The sequence below is a fragment of the Pristiophorus japonicus genome, chromosome 16 (assembly GCF_044704955.1).
Source record: "Pristiophorus japonicus isolate sPriJap1 chromosome 16, sPriJap1.hap1, whole genome shotgun sequence".
Classification (NCBI taxonomy): Eukaryota; Metazoa; Chordata; class Chondrichthyes; family Pristiophoridae; genus Pristiophorus; species Pristiophorus japonicus.
This window is the reverse complement of record NC_091992.1, coordinates 133,501,843-133,522,139: the sequence shown is the minus strand read 5'-3', so window position 1 is coordinate 133,522,139 and position 20,297 is coordinate 133,501,843. Positions and strand designations below refer to the sequence as shown.

At 48.8% G+C, this 20,297-nt stretch overlaps 1 protein-coding gene across 1 annotated transcript in view; it reads left to right on the top strand.

The window, feature by feature from the left end:
• Positions 1 to 6,054: 6,054 nt before the first annotated feature.
• Positions 6,055 to 20,297, top strand: part of adap2 (ArfGAP with dual PH domains 2) — a 30,801-nt gene continuing 16,558 nt past the window's right edge. Inside the window, exons 1-4 of the mRNA XM_070857932.1 lie at positions 6,055 to 6,417; positions 13,464 to 13,594; positions 14,964 to 15,055; positions 18,888 to 18,976. Of these exons, the coding sequence (XP_070714033.1) occupies positions 6,330 to 6,417; positions 13,464 to 13,594; positions 14,964 to 15,055; positions 18,888 to 18,976 (400 nt within the window). The 5' untranslated portion in view covers positions 6,055 to 6,329. The remainder of the gene's footprint in view (positions 6,418 to 13,463; positions 13,595 to 14,963; positions 15,056 to 18,887; positions 18,977 to 20,297) is intronic.

Below are 20,297 nucleotides of genomic sequence, written 5' to 3'. Positions count from 1 at the left end.
TTCCTGGGCAATATTGCAGACAGCAAGTTGCCATAAACAGTTAGCAATCTGTTTCAGTGATGTCAACTGAGGGGTTGTTGTTGGCCAGGACACTGAGGGAGCTTTGCTGCTCTTAATAAGAACATAAGAAATACCAGCAGCAGTAGGCCATTCAGCCCCTCGAGCCTGCTCCACCATTCAATAAGATCATGGCTGATCATCTATCTTCACACCCCAATCCCATAATACCTTGATTCCCTTCGTGTCCAAAAATCTATCGATCTTGATCTTGAATATACTTGAATATGAGCATCCACAGCCCTCTGGGGGTCGAGAATTCCAAAGATTCACAACCCCGAGTGAAGAAATTTCTCCTCATCTCAGTCCTAAATGGCCGACCCCTTAGTCTTCAACACTGACCCCTACATCTAGACTCCTCAGCCAGGGAGAACAACCTCTCAGGAACCACTATCAAGTTCTCTAAGAATGTCATCCTTACTTTAATAATTCTTCAAATAGTACCTTAGGATCTTTGAACAGGCAGAAGGGACCTCAGGTTAAGATCAAATCTGAAAGATGACACCTCCAACAGGGCATCACTCCCTCAGCACTGGAGTGCCTACCTAGCTTTATGTGCTCAAGTCTCTGGAGTGGGACTTGAACCCACAACCTTCTGACTCAGAGGCCAGAGTGCTGCCACCTGAGTCAACATTTTAGCAATATTATTATTAAGTTCTGATAATATAAATATTAAGATATTTATATATCTTTCAGAGAGAAAGCTTAGGCACGATGTGCTGAATGGTGGCCTCATGTGCTGCATGATTCTATATTTATTGTTCATTATATTAGTTATACTGATTAATAATTATGAATTGCTAATTGATCTCCTGTGGCATTGCACACTTGGGGTCGGGGGAGGGGGGTCGAAAACCAAATGTTATCTTCAGGCAAAGGGAGGTGAGGTTGGAGAATAATCGGAGCAGGATCCAGGCGTGATTAAGTCCCCAGTTTAAAATCATATATCTGTCCTTTTTTAATATATAAATATCCATGATAAATTCCTACATTCACATTCTAGTGACCCCCGAGTATTAAAATAAATGAATGAGGACAATGTATAAAATTAGTTAGTATTCCTTTGCGTTTGGAAGGTTGATCTAATCAAGGTGTTTAAAATCATAACGTGTCAGTCTGTGGCTCAATGGGCAGCACTCACCTCTGAGTCAAAAGGTCGTGGGTTCAAGTCCCACTCCAGGGAATTGAGCACAAAAATCTAGGCTGACACTCCAGTGCAGTGCTGAGGGAATACTGCACAGTCGGAAGTGCCGTCTTTTGGATGAGACATTAAACTGAGAGAGTCCGCATAATATCCTATGGATGTATAATATCCTACGGAGCTATTTTGAAGAACTGGTGTCCTGGACAATATTTATCCCTCAATCAACATCACAAAAACAGTTTATCTGGTCAGTATCACATTTGTGGGAGCCTGCTGTGCACAAATTGGCTGCCGTGATTCCGACATTACAACAGTGACTACACTCCAAAAGTAAAGCGCTTTGGGACATTTGGTGGTCATGTATTTCTTTTTCTTTACAAAGGGATTTTATGGGGACATACAGAGAAACTATTTCCTCTGTAGGAGCCTCTTGTCAACAAGAGCAGACATTGATGTGGAGATTCAACATCACCTTCAGTGCGCCAGTGCAGCCTTCGGAAAAGAGTGTTCGAAGACCAGGCCCTCAAATCTACCACCAGGCCCATGGTCTACAGGGCTGTAGTAATACCCGCCCTCCTGTATGGATCAGAGGCATGAACCATGTACAGAAGACATCTCATGTTGCTGGAGATATATCACTAACTATGTCTCCGCAAGATCCTGCAAATCCCCTGGGAGAACAGACACACCAACATCAGTGTCCTCGACCAGGCCAACATCCCCAGCATTGAAGCACTGACCACACTCGATCAGCTTCGCTGGGCAGGCCACATGGTTCACATGGCAGATACGAGACCCCCGAAGCAAATGCTTTATGCGGAGCTCCTTCACGGTAAACGAGCCAAAGGTGGGCAGTGGAAACGTTTCAAGGACACCCTCAAAGCCTCCCTGGTAAAGTGCAACATCCCCACTAACACCTGGGAGTCCCTGGCCGAAGACCGCTCTAGGTGGAGGAAGTGCATCCGGGAGGGCGTTGAGCTCTTCGAATCTCAACGCCGAGAGCGTAAAAAGGTCAAGCGCAGGCAATGGAAGGAGTGTGTGGCAAACGTTCCACCCACCCCTTCCCCCAACGAATGTCTGCCCCACCTGTGACAGGGACTGTGGCTCTCGTATTGGACTGTTCAGCCAGCAAAGAACTGTCTTCAGGAGTGGAAGCAAGTCTTCCTCGATTCCGAGGGACTGCCTATGATCATGGCTGATCTAATTGGAGGAAATTCAGAACAAGGGATTACAATCTTACAATTTGAGCGAGGTCATTTAGGAGTGAGATCAGGAAGCACTTCTTCACACAAAGGGCAGTGGGAATCTGGAACTCGCTCTCCCAGTGAATGCTGGAGGCCAATTGGACTTTCAAGACTGAGATCGATTTATTTGGGTCAAGGGATATGAAGGCAGGTAAATGGAGTTGAGATACAGATCAGCCATGATCTGACTGAATGGCAGAACAGGCTCGAGGGGCTGAATGGCCTCCTCCTGTTCCTCATTCCCGGTAGCGTCATAATAACTCTCACTCCATCAATGACTGATCTCATTGAATATAAACATCCTCTTTGAAACTAGATTTTCCTGCCAGACGGGTATATAATCGTGGAGGTTGGTTTGTACATTGAATAGAATTTCTCCAACTAGGCGTATCCCCTTAAGATAACATTGAAATTGTTCGGAACTCTTTTCCTGAATAAATTGACTCGCTGGAATTCAGTTCCACCGACAAAGCCTCCCTCCCCCCCCCCGCTCCCCTCCCTCACCCCCTCACCCCTGCCCCACCCTCTACCCCAACATGCCACCCTCCCCCTGCCCCACCCTCCCCACACCCTCTCCCGTCCCACCCTCCCTCACATGTGGAGAACCTTCACGGGTGGGGGGCTAAACAGTGAGTGTTGCTGAGCTAATGAAACAGGAAGGACCTCCCACGAGCCCAATCCTGTCATCACGGAAAGAACAAGGTAAACAGGTGTTGAAGATTGGGAATGGAAGGCTCTCCCAATAACTCACTGTGTTTATCCAGCCGTGGCTCAGGGGTCACACCCGTGTCTCTGAGTCAGAGGATTGTGGGTTCAAGGCCCACTCCTGACACTAGGCTGACACTAGCCAGTCATCATCATCATCATCATAGGCAGTCCCTCGGAATCGAGGAAGACTTGCTTCCACTCTTAAAAATGAGTTCTTAGGTGGCTGAACAGTCCAATACGAGAACCACAGTCCCTGTCACAGGTGGGACAGATAGTTGTTGAAGGAAAGGGTGGGTGGGACTGGTTTGCCGCACGCTCCTTCCGCTGCCTGCACTTGATTTCTGCATGCTCTCGGCGATGAGACTCGAGGAGACTAGGCTGACACTCTAGTGCAATGCTGAGGGAGTGCTGCACTGTCAGATGTGTGAGCTTAACCTGAGGTCCCTTCTGCCTGTTCAAAGATTCTAAGGTACTATTCGAATAATTAGAAAGTAAAGCTAAAATTCTTGACAAGTTAGATGCTGAGAGGCTGTCTCAGATGGACGCAAAAGATCTCAGGGCATTATTTCGAAGAAGAGTAGGGCTATTCCCCCCTGATGTCCTGGCCAATATTGATCCCTCAAGCAACAAAAGCAGATTGTCTGGTCATTTATCACATTGATGTGTGTGGGAGCTTGCTGTGTGCAAATTGGCTGCTGCGTTTCCCATATTACAACAGTGACTACACGTCAAAAGTACCTCATTGGCTGTAAAGCGCTTTGGGATGGCCTGAGGTCATGAAAGGTGCTATATAAATGCAAGTCTTTCTTTCTTTATCCAGTGAGGTGACTGAGGTAGGGTAGCACAGCAGTTATGTCATTGGACCAGTAATCCAGAGGCCTGGACTAATGATCCCGAGACATGAGTTCAAATCCCACCACGGCAGCTGGGGAATTTAAATTTAGTTAATAAATAAATCTGGAATAAAAAGCTAGTGTCAGTGATGGTGACCATGAAACTACCAGATTGTGGTAAAAAAAAAACATCTGGTTCTCTAATGCCCTTTAGGGAAGGCAATCTGCTGCCCTTACCCGGTCTGGCCGATATGTGACTCCAGACCCACAGCAATGTGGTTGACTTTTAACAACCTCCCTGAAATGGCCCAGCAAACCACTCAATTGTATAAGGCGGCTCACCACCTTCTCGAGGGGCAATTAGGGATGGGCAATAAATGCCGATCTTGCTGGCGACGCCCACATCCCAGGAACAAATACATTTTTTTTAAACTGGTTCGATTGCCCCAAGCAGTGATGATCTCAGCCATAGTTGTCAGCTGTGTCAGTGGCCCAGGGTTAATCAAGGGGGGAAATTGACCAGACGTCCTGATCCTCATAAAGAGAGACTTGTATTTCTGCAACCTCAGGATGTCCAAAAGCACTTTACAGCCGATGAAGTACTTTTAAAGTGTAGTCACTGTTGTAATGTGGGAAACACGGCAGCCAATTTGCGCACAGCAAGCTCCCGCACACAACACTGTGATATTGATCTGCTTTTAGGTGTTAGTTGAGGGATAAATATTGGCCAGGACACCAGGGAGAACTGCCCTTGTTCTGCTTCAAATAGTGCCGTGGGATTTTTTACGTCCACCTGAGAGAGCAGACGGGCCTTGGTTTAACGTCTCATCCAAAAGACGGCACCTCCGACAGTGCAGTGCTCCCTCGGTACTGCACTGGGAGTGTCAGCCTGGATTATATGCTCAGGTCTCTGAACCCACAACCTGCTGACTCAGAGTCTTACCCACCGAGTCACCACTGACACCCAATGGCCATTTCTAGATGAATAAATGAGGGAGTCAGGTTCTGTGGAACAGTAACCCCACCAAAGAGTCACAGTCTTCAGAAATGAATGGATTTCAGAAGCTTTAAAGACTGGAAACAGACAAGAGATAACCAACACAACGCAATGGGCTGCCCAAACCATGGGAATGTCATGCGAGGAATGCCGCTCGTCAGGAGTGAAGTAATCCTGGAATGTTGCCTGATCAGAGTGAAATAGCTTTGGAAATTCACCTCCATCAGAAGCTGAAATCAATTTCTGGTCCAGGAAGGGGCGTCCCCAATGGGACAGATTGTCGTGTGGTTTGTGAAGCAATTGTTTGCTGGGATTATCTTTTTCTCTCATGCATTCTTTCCACCTCCCTGAAGGTGCCGACTCTGTCTGGGAATTTACCCCATGCTGATGTTGGCTGAACTTCAGAAGCTCGGCCCTGCCTCCAATATTTTTTTGTAATTACGAAAACAACAACAACAAATTGCATTGCTATAGCATCTTCAACAAAGTAAAACATCCCAAGGTGCTTCACAGGAGCGTTATCGGAAAAAAAATCAACACATGAGTCACAAGAGGAGATATTGGGACAGGCGAGAGTGAGGTTTTAAGGAGCAACATAAAGGCCGGGAGAGAGGAGGAAAGGCGGAGAGGTTTAGGGAGGGAATTCCAGAGCTCAGGGCCTCGGCGAAGTGATTAAAATTGGGGATGCACAAGAATCAGGTCATTCGGCCCAACAGATCCGTGCCGGTGTTTATGCTCCACACAAACCACCCCCACCTTCACCTCATAAATCATTTTCAAATGATCAATAAAAAACAAATGTTCAAAGAACATCTCCCAACATTACAACAGTGACTACACAGCATTTTGGGACCTTCGAAGGTCATGAAAGGCGCTATATAAAGAAACAAGATAAAACACACACACGATTAATCGCCAGTGAATGGAAAGTTTGGACATTCCCGATAAGGCCCCTTTAAGATATCTTTATGCTGGGAAGGAAATCCCAGGTTTTCAATCTTAAGTGAGAAAAAAAACCCACCCTGGTGAGTGTGTGACGGCCGGAGGCTGGAACTGGGCTGTGAGCAGGAGGTGTGTCTGTTAACAGCTGAAACCATAGGACAGGAGGATACTAAAAACCTTAACTTGTGGGCAGGTCATAAGAGAGAGAGCGAGCGAGAGAGCAGAGCTCGCACAGCACTCAGTGTACCTGGCAGAGACACAGTACTGGTGGAGATTGAGTGAACTGCTTCCACCGATCAGCCTGGGTTCATCACACACCCGCTCTCCCTCTCTGATCGGAGCCTGGATTCACCGGGGCGTGTGTGTGTGTGTGTGTGCGAGCTGCTGTGATTTAGTTTCAAACTATGGGCGATTGGGACAGGAATAAAAAGATTCTCCTGGAGCTGTTGAGAGAGGGAGAGAACAGCAAGTGTGCGGACTGTGGAGCGGCAGGTAAGGTCGGGCTGAGCTGCTTCACCTGCTGGCCTGGGGGGAGCGGGCCAGTACAGCCATTTCACTCTGCTTTAACCCTTTACTTGATTTCATCTCATCATCATCATCGGCAGTCCCTCGGAACCGAAGAAGACTTGCTTCCACTTTTAAAATGAGCCCTTAGGTGGCTGAACAGTCCAATACGAGAACCACAGTCCCTGTCACAGGTGGGACAGACAGTGGTTAAAGGAAAGGGTGGGTGGGGAGTCTGGTTTAGAAACATAGAAAATAGGTGCAGGAGTAGGCCATTCGGCCCTTCGAGCCTGCACCGCCATTCAATGAGTTCATGGCTAACCAGGCAACTTCAGTACCCCATTCCTGCTTTCTCGCCATACCCCTTGATCCCCCTAGTAGTAAGGACTACATCTAACTCCTTTTTGAATATATTTAGTGAATTGGCTTCAACAACTTTCTGTGGTAGAGAATTCCACAGGTTCACCACTCTCTGGGTGAAGAAGTTTCTCCTCATCTCGGTCCTAAATGGCTTACCCCTTATCCTTAGACTGTGACCCCTGGTTCTGGACTTCCCCAACATTGGGAACATTCTTCCTGCATCTAACCTGTCTAAACCCGTCAGAATTTTAAACGTTTCTATGAAATCCCCTCGCATGCTCCTTCCGCTGCCTGCGCTTGGTTTCTGCATGCTCTCGGCGACGAGACTCGAGGTGTTCAGCGCCCTCCCGGATGCACTTCCTCCACTTAGGGCTGTCTTTGGCTAGGGACTCCCAGGTGTCGGTGGGGATGTTGCACTTTATGTCCTTGAAATGTTTCCTCTGCCCACCTTTGGCTCGTTTGCCATGAAGGAGTTCCGAGTAGAGCGCTTGCTTTGGGAGTCTCGTGTCTGGCATGCGAACAATTTGGCCCGCCCAGCGGAGCTGATCAAGTGTGGTCAGTGCTTCAATGCTGGGGATGTTAGCCTCGTTGAGGATGCTAATGTTGGTGCGTCTGTCCTCCCAGGGGATTTATAGGATCTTGCGGAGACATCGCTGGTGGTATTTCTCCAATGACTTCATCTAAAACTCGGCGGTCCTAACTCATACCAAGTCCCGATCACCCATCACCCCTGTGCTTGCTGACCTACATTGGCTCCCAGTCCGGCAATGCCTTGATTTTAAAATTCTCATCCTTGTATTCAAATCTGTCCATGGCCTCATCCCTCCCTATCTCTGTAACCTCCTCCAGTCCTCAACCTTCCAAGATCTCTGGGCTCCTCCATTTCTGGCCTCTTGGGCACCCCGATTTTAATTGCTCCAGAGAGTGTCAGCTGTGGCTCGGTGGGCAGCACTGAGTCAGAAGGTAATGCCAGTCCAGAGACTTGAGCACAAAATCCAGGCTGACACTCCAGTGTAGGACTGAGGGAGTGTTACACTGTTGGAGGTGCCGTCTTTTGGATGAGACGTTAAACCGAGGCCCTGCCTGCTCTCTCAGGTGGACGTAAAAGATCCCACTATTTCGAAGAAGAGCAGGGGAGTTCTCCCTGGTGCTCTGGCCAAAATTTATCCCTCAATCAACATAATGACCGGATAATCTGTTTTTGTTATCACATTACTGTGTGTGGGAGCTTGCTTTGCTCAAATTGGCTGCTGTGTTCCCACATTACAACAGTGACTACACTCCAAAAGTACTTTATTGGCTGTAAAGCGCTTTGAGACATCTAGTGGTCATGAAAGGCACTATAGAAATCCAACTCTTTCTTCTTTCTATTGGTGGCCATGCCTTCAGCTGCCTGGGCCCTAAGTTCTGGGATTACCTCCCCAACCTCACCCCATCTCTCTCCTCCTTTAAGACGCTCCTTAAAATCTACCTCTTTGACCAAGCTTTTGGTCACCTGTCCGGACATCTCTTTATGTGTCAAATTCTGTTTGGTAACGCTTCTGTGAAGTGCCTTGGGACGTTTTACTGTGTTAAAGGCGCTATATAAATGCATTGTTTAACCATGTGTGGTACAATCTGCAGGCTCTGGATTCAGTCTCCTACCGGTCGGTACCAGAGACTATAGTTTCTGAATGGATCATGTGTCCTATCTATAGTCTGGGCTAAAGATCCTCCAAAAAACTGTGCACACTGAGTCAATTTTAATTTTCAAGACTGAGGTCGATAGATTTTTGTTGGGCGAGGGGATCAAGGGATATGGAGCAAAGGCGGGTAAATGGAGTGGAGATGCAGATTAGCCATGAGATAATCGAATGGCGGAACAGGCTTGAGGGGCTGAATGGCCTCCACCTGTTCCTAATGTGATCTGGGAGCAGCCTTAGAGCGAAACCAGAAGTCTATACCTTTGAAAAGGACAAGGTGTACCGAACATTATATAGGATGTGATCTATAGGGTGCATGGTCAACGAGGTAGGTTTTAATGACCGTCTTAAGGAGGAGAAAGGTTTCGGGCGGGAATTCCAGAGCTTAGGGCCCAGGCGGCTGAAGGCACAGCTGCCAATGGCGAGGCGAATTCATTGGGGATGCGCAAGAGGCCAGAATTGGAGGAGTGCAGAGATCTCGGAGGGTTGTGGGGCTGGAGGAGGTTACAGAGATAGGGAGGGGGTGAGGGCCATGGAGGGATTTGAAGGCAAGGATGATCATTTTAAAATTAAGGCATTGCCAGACCAGGAGTCAGTGTAGGTCAGCGAGCACAGGGGGTGATGGGTGAACAGGACTTGGTGCGAGTTAGGACACGGGCAGCCGAGTTTTGGAGGAGGTCAAGTAAACGGTTAAAACCGAGTGAATCTTGAACAGTAAATGAGCAATATATGTAATATACCTGTGTGCAATGTATTACTGATACCAACTGCGTATTTTAGTATGATCAATATTGAACGTGAATTTCCTGGGTGCACCTTCTACTCCTTCAGTGTAACTTCTGAAGAATTCTCCTGTACATGTTTCCAGAGCTTAGAGCCCGAGTTTTCACCAAACCTGCGATTATACCCCAGCCTGTAACTTGCTCCCGGGTACCTGTTATTCTATATATAAACCCCCGGAACCCCTCGATTAGATTCCAGCCTGTAACTCACTCCCGGGTATCTGTTATTCTATATGTAAACTCCCCCAAACCCCTCAATTAGATTCAGCATGTAACTCACTCCCGGGTATCGGTTATTCTATTCTTTATAGAACCATCTGAACTGTTCATTATTACAGTCAAACCGGCTTACTGTAAATACCGGGATTATGATGACTGGATTGTGAGTAATAAGGTGTCAGTCACACGAGGGACTCAGATGGTGCCATATTCTCGATCAACTTGCAATGTTTTTAGAAAGTGCGCAATGGTTTGATAAAAATAGTAGTGACAATGAAACATCGAGCTGATAGCAAGCGGCCTGCAAAGGGTGCGGGAGAGGCTGCTCTGATGGTTTAGTGAATGCAGACCCTGAGGCTATCTTCACATCTGCAGCCCTGTGTTCAAGTACAGAATTAGCACAATTGATTCCTGCTCGGGCTGCAGTAAAGGAGTTAATCTCACACGATTCACAGGCCATATCCCACATTACATATCTGTGGCTCAGTGGGTAGCACTCTCGTCTCGCAGTCAGCAAGTTGTGGGTTCACATCCCAATCCAGAGACTTGAACACAAAAATCTAGGCTGACACTCCCAGTGCAGTACTGAGGGAGTGCTGCACTGTCGGAGGTGCCGCCTTTTGGATGAGATGTTAAACTGAGGCCCCGTCTGCCCTCGCCGGTGGACGTAAACGATCCCATGGCACTATTTCGAAGAAGAGCAGAGGAGTTATCCCTGGGGCTACTATTTATCCCTCTATCAACATCTAAAACAGATTATCTGGCCATTATCACGTTACTGTTTGTGGGAGCTTGCTGTGCGCAATTGGTTGCCCTGTTTCCCACATTACAACAGTGACTACGCATGAAAAAGTACTTCATTGGCTGTAAAGCGCTTTGGGACATCCAGTGGTCGTGAAAGGCGCTATATAAATGCAAGTCTTTCTTTCTCCCTCTGTGTCCATTTGCCCATCTATTTCTCATTTGTGAAGCACTTTGGGATTTTGTTTGCGTTGAAGGTATTGGGCAAACATAAGTTGCTGCTGTTGTTAATCAGTTACAGCATAACCTTTCACTTTTGGACCCTGAGTTCAGACTCAGCCCAGCCTGACGGGTTGACTGTAGTCTCTCTCCCTCCGCTGGCTTTAAGACATCCTGTTCGAAAGCTCCGACGGTGCAGCACTCCCTCAGCACTGCACTGGAGAGTCAGCCGAGATTGTTGTGCTCGAGTCTCAAGACATGAACCCACAACCTTCTGACTCAGAGACGAGAGCGCCAATACTGAGCCACAGGTGACGCACATTATTTTATGTGTTTTTTGACCTTTCTGCCCTCGTGTTTCTCACACACCTATTCATGGGGAAGGGCTGTAGGTGGATCTGCCAATACGGACACTGATCTTTGTCGTTTCCTTAATAAAAACAGAAAATGCCGGAAATCTCAGCGAGTCTCTGTGGAGAGAGGAACAGAGTTAACGTTTCGGGTCAATGACCCTTTGTCAGAACTCCCGGGTCATCGACTGATACACTGTGTATGAGCGCACAGAGTTGTGGGTTTGGAAAGATCCCACCCTGGGTAGAGCTGGAACAAGTCTTACCCATGTTCCTGAGAAGTTACAGCGACTCACCAATCATGGTGCCAAGCAGCACCTGCTCTGAGTGAAACGTCAGGTTTGTTGTCCAAGGTGCTCAGCTTCCTAAAATCACAGGACAGTTTCACTCAGTGGATTCACACCCTGTGGCTCTGACAGTCCCAGTGGGCAGAACTGTAAAGAGCTCCAGCTCAAACCCTTCTTCAGTACCAGCCCACAGCTCCAACTCTCCCCACAGATGCTGTGCAACCGGTTAAAGAAAAAAAATAACTTGCATTTCCATAGCGCCTTTCACGACCTCAGGACGACCCAAAGTGCTTTACAGCCAATGAAGTACTTTTGGAGTGCAGTCACTGTTGTAATGTAGGAAACGCGGCAGCCAATTTGTGCACAGCAAGCTCCCACAAACAGCAATGTGATAATGAGCAGATAATCTGTTTTGGTGATCTTGATTGAGGAATAAATATTGACCCAGGACACCGGAGATAACTCCCCTTTTCTTCAAAATAGTGCCGTGGGATCTTTTACGTCCACCTCCGACAGTGCAGCACTCCCTCAGTACTGCCCCTCCGACAGTGCGGCGCTCCCTCAGTACTGCCCCTCCGACAGTGCAGCACTCCCTCAGTACTGCCCCTCCGACAGTGCGGCGCTCCCTCAGTACTGCCCCTCCGACAGTGCGGTGCTCCCTCAGTACTGCCCCTCCGACAGTGCAGTGCTCCCTCAGTACTGCCCCTCCGACAGTGCAGCACTCCCTCAGTAGTGCCCCTCCGACAGTGCGACGCTCCCTCAGTACTGCCCCTCCGACAGTGCGGTGCTCCCTCAGTACTGCCCCTCCGACAGTACGGCGCTTCCTTAGTACTGCCCCTCCGACAATGTGGTGCTCCCTAAGTATTGCACCGGGAGTTATCAGCCTAGATTTTTGTGCTGAAGTCTCTGGAGTGGGGCTTGAAACCATGACGTTTGACTCAGAGGCGAGGGTGCTACTGACTGAGCCACGGCTGGCAACGTTAAGGTGGTAGCTTCTGTTGAACATAACCCCACCCCTCGCCAGTTGATAGGCTAAATTACATTGTGCTTTGCGTCTCCAGCCTACGATGTGGGTTCCTGGAAACTTGTCATTCAGCAGCTTCTCCTCAAAGTCCAAGTCAAGAAATGTTTCTGGAAACACAGGGACACGGGGATGTCACAGAACAGCTGAGCAGGGAGGGGACATTGGAATAGGAGGTGGCCATTCAGCCCCTCGAGCCTGTTCCACCATTCAATTAGATTGTGGCTGATCTGTACCTTAACTCCATCTACCTGTGGAGGGAGCTTCCCCTCATTCAAAGACCGGCACACCCGGAGTAACACCCACACGTCAAGAAAGTTCTGGTGAACTGTATTTATTTTGCTGTAAAGCGGGGGTGGGGGAGTGCTGGGAAGGAAACCACCAGCACTTTGGCATATCTTCTGCTTTAACTATTAGTAGGAGGTGAAGCCAATTCTGGGATTGTAAAGCTGTCGACAAACCACAGCGGAGCAGCAGAAGTCAGTCTGTCTGTATCACGAGTAACACCAACACTGCAAAGTCTGTCTCAGTCCACACTGCTGGGTCAGACTGACATATTGGGAGCAGTCATTCAAATATATCTATTTCCCCTCTTTAGGTTTGAGACTGACAATGCAAAATCGATTAAATGACAAATGTTTCCAGTATCTCCTCTCCTGAAGGTGCCGACTCTTGCATTACACGTCCCTTGCTAAAAGGGTTAAATTACTAGGACAGGTTGGTCACCTGACCTAATATCTCCTTATGTGGCTCGGTGTCAAATCTTTGTCTGATAACCCTCCTGTGAAGCACCTTGGGACATTTTACTGCGTTAAAGGCGCTATATAAATGCAAGTGGTTGCTGTTGTTAAATAATTTTGTGATTCTAACTTGTAATGCATGCACTAGTAAGGATGCTCACCGGTTTGTCGAGCTGTTGGACTGAAGTGCATCATCACCCCCGGCAACCAAATTTTAATTTGATTTAAGTTTACCGTCCAAAGTCCAATTGGTTTATTTTGTCGGTTTTAGTGCCCCCCCTCCCCTCGCCACCTTTAATCAGGGGGCACTTGATTAATGTTTACAGCTAAAATAGTTGTAGAGCTGTTGAGTTATGAGTGACTTAGCCAGTCAGGTGATGTTCACAAGACTCAATAAAACCCCAGCCAGTTGGGTTCGGGGGATCCACGATGAGGCAGGTGGTTGTGAGTCTGGTGGATGAACTGGTAATGTGTGGTGTGATTGTTAAACCTTTGCTAATAAACCAACTAGTTCTTAATAGCAATGTGTTGCTATGAATTCTTAAGCAAAGAACCCATGAAACAAATACATTACAGGAACCACTGCGGCTCAACAACGACTAACCAACATTTTCCGATCCCTGTCCCCCTCAGATCCCGACTGGGCCTCCTACACACTCGGAGTGTTCATCTGCCTGAACTGTTCCGGGATTCACCGCAACCTGCCGGGAATCAGCAGAGTCAAGTCTATCCGGCTGGATTTCTGGGACGACGATCTAGTTGAGGTTCGGGAGGCGCTCATTATAATATTTAACAGTGCCGCTTTGGCCAATGTCAGACTGCAGTTTGCACTGGGCTGGGCTCAGATTGGGAACGTTACAGCCTGCCCACAATCAGAGTGCTTCAGAAGGTTAATTCATTCACAGGATGTGGGCATCACTGGATTGTCCTATGAGGAGAGATTGGGCCTATATTTCCTAGAGTTTAGAAGAAGAGGTGATCTCATTGAAACATGTAAAATTCTTAAGTGGCTTGACAGGGTAGATGCTGAGAGGCTGTTATCCCTGGCTGAGGAGTCTAGAACCAGGGGGCACAGTCGCAGGATAAAAATAATAACATTCCTTCACTCAGAGGGTTGTGAATCTTTGGAATTCTCTACCCCAGAGGGCTGTGGATGCTCAGATGTTGAGTTTATTCAAGGCTGAGATCGATAGATTTTTGGACTCTCGGGGAATCAAGGGATCATGCGGGAAAGTGGAGTTGAGGTAGATCAGCCATGACATTGAATGGCGGAGCAGGCTCGAAGGGCCGTATGGCCTTCTCCTAGGACCTTCTCCTATTTCTTATGTTCCTATCACTGGCAGATTCCGGCATTGACTGCCCAACCCTGATGGTGACCCACCTTCTTGAACTGCTGCAGTCCGTGTGACTATTCTTTGTAGCGGTTTGATGCGCCCGAGTGGCTCGTTGGGCCACTTCAGAGGGCAGCTGGGAGTCAACCATACTGGGTGTGGGACGGGAGTCACATGTAGACCAGGCTGGGCAAGGACCAGAGGTGTCCTTCCCTAAAGGGACATCAGTGAAATGTTGTGACAGGTTAACAACCCTCTCAGCGCCAGGACACACGTACAATTGACCTAGTAACGAGTTAATGCAGAGCCCAGTGCGGTTCTGAGCCCTGCAGACTGGGAAAGGTTCAGGTCCGATGTCTGGTCTGTGCTGAGTAAATGTGAACTCAGTCAGGGCAATGGATGTGGGTGGGGCTATTACAATTCTCAGAGGCATATGAGGCGATGGAGGGAGAGAATCAGCTCCTGATCACTGCCCGGGTGTGTACATTGGGTGAGGATTGGGAGTGGGATGTTCTGTCAACAGCGCTCAATGTCCAGGCTAACCCATGGGGAATGAGCACTTGGACAAGATGGACAGCACTCGTGGGTCTGCATCCCAGGAGTGAGTCAGTGGGGAGGGAGAAGGGAAAACAATTAATGATAAAGGAGACAATGTATTAACCTCTTGCTCCGTGATGAATTACCAGGTAATAGGCTCAAGTGTGAGGCTTCAGTTGAGGCTTGATGTGTCAACAAATGATGAAAGCATTTCAACTGTGCATCTAACATGAACTAAAAATCTGTTCTCATTCTCTGTGTGCAGCAAATGAGAAAACAGGGAAACCAAGCGGCCAAGGAACACTACGAAGCCAACGTTCCTCCTTTCTACTACAAACCTCGGGCTGCCGACTGCGTGTAAGGAGAAGCCACTGTTACCGTGATCAGAACCGGTGCTCGGAGAGGAAATCAGTGCACTGTGTTTCGTTGTGCACCGCGCAGTTCGGAGCACAGGAGGAGGCGGTTCAGTGAGCCTGGACAGTGAGCCTCAGCAGGCTATTCGACCACAGGGGGAGCACAGACGAGCCCAGTCCCATCCCTCACCTAGGAACAGGAGGAGGCCATTCGGCCCCTCGAACCTGTTCCGCCATTCAATCAGACAGTGGCTGATCTGTAGCTTAACTCCATCTACCCGCCTCGGTTCCGTAACCATTAATACCCTCGCCCAAAAAGAATCCAGTGATCTCAGTGTTGACATTTTCATTTCACCCCCCCAGCCTCTACAGATTTTGGGGGAGAGTTCCAGATTCCCACTACCCTTTGTGTGAAGAAGTGATTCCTGACATCACCCCCTGAACGGCCGGGCTCTAATTTTAAGGTTATGTCCTCTTGTCCTGGACTCCCCCACCAGAGGAAACAGTTTTTCTCTATTGGCCCTTTAGTTCTGCTAGCGTCTGTCGTCCTGTCTCATGGAATGTTTTGGCGGGTTTGTAAAACGCAGCTGGGCGCGGCAACGGATCCCTGCACCAGGCGGATATCCTGCGCGGTAACAATCTCATGGGTTGTAGATCCTATGGCGTGTTGGTCTCGTCGGGTGATGACCTCATGCTCTCATTTGATTGGATGTAAAATGCTGCATTAAGTATTTTGAAGAATTAGGTTTTTTATTATTATTCATTCTTGGGATCTGGGCAAGACCGGCATTTATTGCCATTGCTAGTGTCTCGCTGGGCCATTTCAGAGGGCAGTTCAGAGTCAACCTCATTGCTGTGGGACTGGAGTCACATGTAGGCCCAGACTGGGTAAGGACGGCAGGTTTCCTTCCCTAGAGGACATCAGTGAACCAATTGGATTTACAACAATCTGATGGTCACTTTTACTGATAACATAAGAACATAAGAAATAGGAGCAGGAGTAGGCCATACAGCCTCTCGAGCCTGCTCCGCCATTTAATATGATCTTGGCTGATCGATCATGGACTCAGCTCCACTTCCCTGCCTCCTCCCCATAACCCTTTATTCCCTTATCGGTTAGGAAACTGTCTATTATTCAATGTCCCAGCTTCCACAGCTCTCTGAGGCAGTGAATTCCACAGATTTACAACCCTCTGAGGAAATAAATTTCTCCTCATATCAGTTTGAAATGGCGGCCCCTTATTCTAAGATAGTACCCTAGTTCTAGTCTTCCCCATCAGTGGAAACATTCTCTCTGCATCCACCTTGTCAAGCCCCCTCATAATCTTATACGTTTCGATAAGATCACCTCTCAATCTTCTGAATTCTAATGTGTAGAGGCCCAACCTACTCAACCTTTCCTCATAAGTCAACTCCCTCATCTCCGGAATCAACCGAGTGAACCTTCTCTGAACTGTCTCCAAAGCAAGTATATCCTTTCGCAAATATGGAAACCAATACTGCACGCAGTATTCCAGGTGTGGCCTCACCAATACTCTGTATAGCTGTAGCGAGACTTCCCTGCTTTTATACTCCATCCCCTTTGCAATAAAGGCCAAGATACCATTGGCCTTCCTGATCACTTGCTGTACCTGCATACTATCCTTTTGTGTTTCATGCATAAGTACCCCCAGGTCCCGCTGTACTGCAGCACTTTGCAATCTTTCTCCATTTAAATAATAACTTGCTCTTTGGTTTTTTTTCTGCAAAAGTGCATGACCTCACACTTTCCAACATTATACTCCATCTGCAAAATTTTTGTCCACTCACTTAGCCTGTCTATGTCCTTTTGCAGATTTTTTTGTGTCCTCCTCACACATTGCTTTTCCTCCCATCTTTGTATCGTCAGCAAACTTAGCTACGTTACACTCTGTCCCTTCTTCCGAGTCGTTAATATAGATTGTAAATAGTTGGGGTCCCAGCACTGATCCCTGCGGCACCCCACTAGTTACTGATTGCCAACCCGAGAATGAACCATTTATCCTGACTCTCTGTTTTCTGTTCATTAGCCAATCCTCCATCCATGCTAATATATTACCCCCAACCCCGTGAACTTAACCAGCTTTTTATTTCCAGATTTATTTTGAACTTAATTTAAATTCCCAAACTGCCCATGGTGGGATTTAGAACTCGTGTTCTAGATCATTAGTCCAGGCCTCTGGGTTATTTGTCCAGTAACATAACCACTACACCAGCGCACCCACTTGGGATCCGCAGAATATTGCCGCAGTATAGGACTCAGTGGGTGTGTACGTCACCCAATATGAGGGAAACTCTGGATATCTCAGGTTTGATCCCAGGTTTGTCGAAGTCAGCCGAGGCTGTTCGAGAACAAAGGTTTTCCTCAGTCCCCAGTGGCCCCTGGGCTGGGATAGGGGAAAACTCAGCCACAATCCCAGCTCCTAGATTAATCCTAATCGAGTGAACCCTGCTGGAAGGTGTGTGTGTGTGTGTGTATGTATATATATGTGTGGTGTGTGTGTATATGTGTGGGGGTGTGTGTGGGTATATGTGTGGGGTGTGTGTGGGTATATGTGTGTGTGTGTGTGTATATATATGAGGTGTGTGTATATATGGGGGTGTGTGTGTATATGTGTGTTTATATGTGTGGGGTGTGTGTGGGTATATGTGTGTGTGTGTGTGTATATGAGGTGTGTGTATATGGGTGTGTGTGTGTGTATATGTGTGTTTATATATGGTGTGTGTGTGTATCTGGGGATGGGGTGTGTATATGTGTGTTTATATATGGTGTGTGTGTGTGTGTATCTGGGGATGGGGTGTGTATATGTGTGTTTATATATGGTGTGTGTGTGTGTGTATATGTGTGGGGGTGTGTGTGGGTATATGTGTGGGGTGTGTGTGGGTATATGTGTGTGTGTGTGTGTATATGAGGTGTGTGTATATGGGGATGGGGTGTGTATATGTGTGTTTATATATGGTGTGTGTGTGTGTGTATATGGGGATGGGGTGTGTATATGTGTGTTTATATATGGTGTGTGTGTGTGTGTATCTGGGGATGGGGTGTGTATATGTGTGTTTATATATGGGGATGGGGTGTGAGATGGATGTTGGTGAGGGACAGGATCGAGTTTATGTACAAACAAGATCGCTGTGTGCCGGGACAAATTGTCGCTTCACACACGGCTGAGTTCTGGGTTGAAAGGGGGGCTTGGGGGGGGGCGGGGTGAACAGGACAAGCCCAAGTTGCCTTCAGCTGTCCAGTCCAACACGAGGAAAGGCCCGTTCACTGTTGTGGGGCGAGAACTTGGTGCCATTTTTGTTTCGAGGCACCATGCGCAGAAGCGTTGATTGCGTGACACTTTCACAAGTGAGCCTTCACAGCCCCCAACCCACCCTGAACCTCTCGGGCCAGCGATGGCTCTCCCAGGTGGTTGTTGTTCAAGATTGTGCCTTATACAGCAAGCTGGCTGCTCAACCATGGAAGGAACCACACATCCATTTCTCATCCAACTTCCATACATACAAATTATTGAAGAGGAGGATGGGGGGGGTGGGATTGGGAGGGGGAGGCATTGAACCCATATTGCTCTGGCTGATGTCAGCGACCTCAATCCAGACTGAGGATCAAAGCCAGGCCCACCTTGGGCTGCATGGTGGCTATGCTTCCCATTGGGCAATGCACTTCTTGACTTGAGCTACTGAGCGATACGCCGCGCTTGGATACTGCCACCGGTTACAGACGATTCCTCCTTTAACCGACCCAGCTTGACCAGAATTGTTCTCACAACCCCAGTGAGTCCGACCTCCCTGACCATCCTCTCTGTTCCCCATTCCAGAGTTCTGAAGGAGCAGTGGATCCGGGCCAAGTACGACCGGCAGGAATTCACCGGGATGGACAATCAGCGGCAAGAACTCGTCACATCAGGTAGGGAGGCAGGTACAGGGGCCTCTACTTCAACAACAACTTGACTTCATACAGCGCCTTACCATGGTTAAACATCCAAATTCCTTCACAAGAGAGTAATATGACAAACATTTGTCACCGAGCTACAAAAGAAATATTAGGCCAGATGACCAAAAGCTTTGTCAAAGAGTAGTTTTAAGAAGGAGAGGTTTAGGGAGAGAATTTCAGAACTTAGGGCCCAGACATTTGAAGGCACGGCCACTAATAGTAGAGCGATTAAAATCTGGGGATACGCAAGAGTTGGAGGAGCGCAGAGATCTCGGAGGGTTGTGGGGCTGGAAGAGACTGGAGAGATAGGGAGGGGCAAGGCCATGGAGGGATTTGAAAACAAGGATGAGAATTTTGAAATCGAGGCAGTCATTGGGCACAGAGGGTGATGGTTGAGCGGGACTCGGTGCGAGTTAGGACACGGGGCAGCGAGCACAGGGGGTGATGGGTGAGCGGGACTCGGTGCGAGTTAGGACACGGGGCAGCGAGCACAGGGGTGTGATGGGTGAGTGGGACTTGGTGCGAGTTAGGACACGGGGCAGTGAGCACAGGGGGCGATGGGTGAGCGGGACTCGGTGCGAGTTAGGACACGGGGCAGTGAGCACAGAGGGTGATGGGTGAGCGGGTCTTGGTGCGAGTTAGGACACGGGGCAGTGAGCACAGAGGGTGATGGGTGAGCGGGACTGGGTGCGAGTTAGGACACGGGGCAGCGAGCACAGAGGGTGATGGGTGAGCGGGACTCGGTGCGAGTTAGGACACGGGGCAGTGGGCACAGAGGGTGATGGGTGAGTGGGACTTGGTGTGAGTTAGGACACGGGGCAGCGAGCACAGAGGGTGATGGGTGAGCGGGACTCGGTGCGAGTTAGGACACGGGGCAGTGGGCACAGAGGGTGATGGGTGAGTGGGACTCGGTGTGAGTTAGGACACGGGGCAGTGAGCAGAGGGGGTGATGGGTGAGCGGGACTTGGTGTGAGTTAGGACACGGGACAGTGAGCACAGGGGGTGATGGGTGAGCGGGACTTGGTGTGAGTTAGGACACGGGGCAGTGAGCACAGGGGGTGATGGGTGAGCGGGACTAGGTGCGAGTTAGGACACGGGGGCAGTGAGCACAGGGGGTGATGGGTGAGCGGGACTCGGTGCGAGTTAGGACACGGGGGCAGTGAGCACAGGGGGTGATGGGTGAGCGGGACTCGGTGCGAGTTAGGACACGGGGCAGTGGGCACAGGGGGTGATGGGTGAGCGGGACTCGGTGCGAGTTAGGACACGGGGGCAGCAGGCACAGGGGGTGATGGGT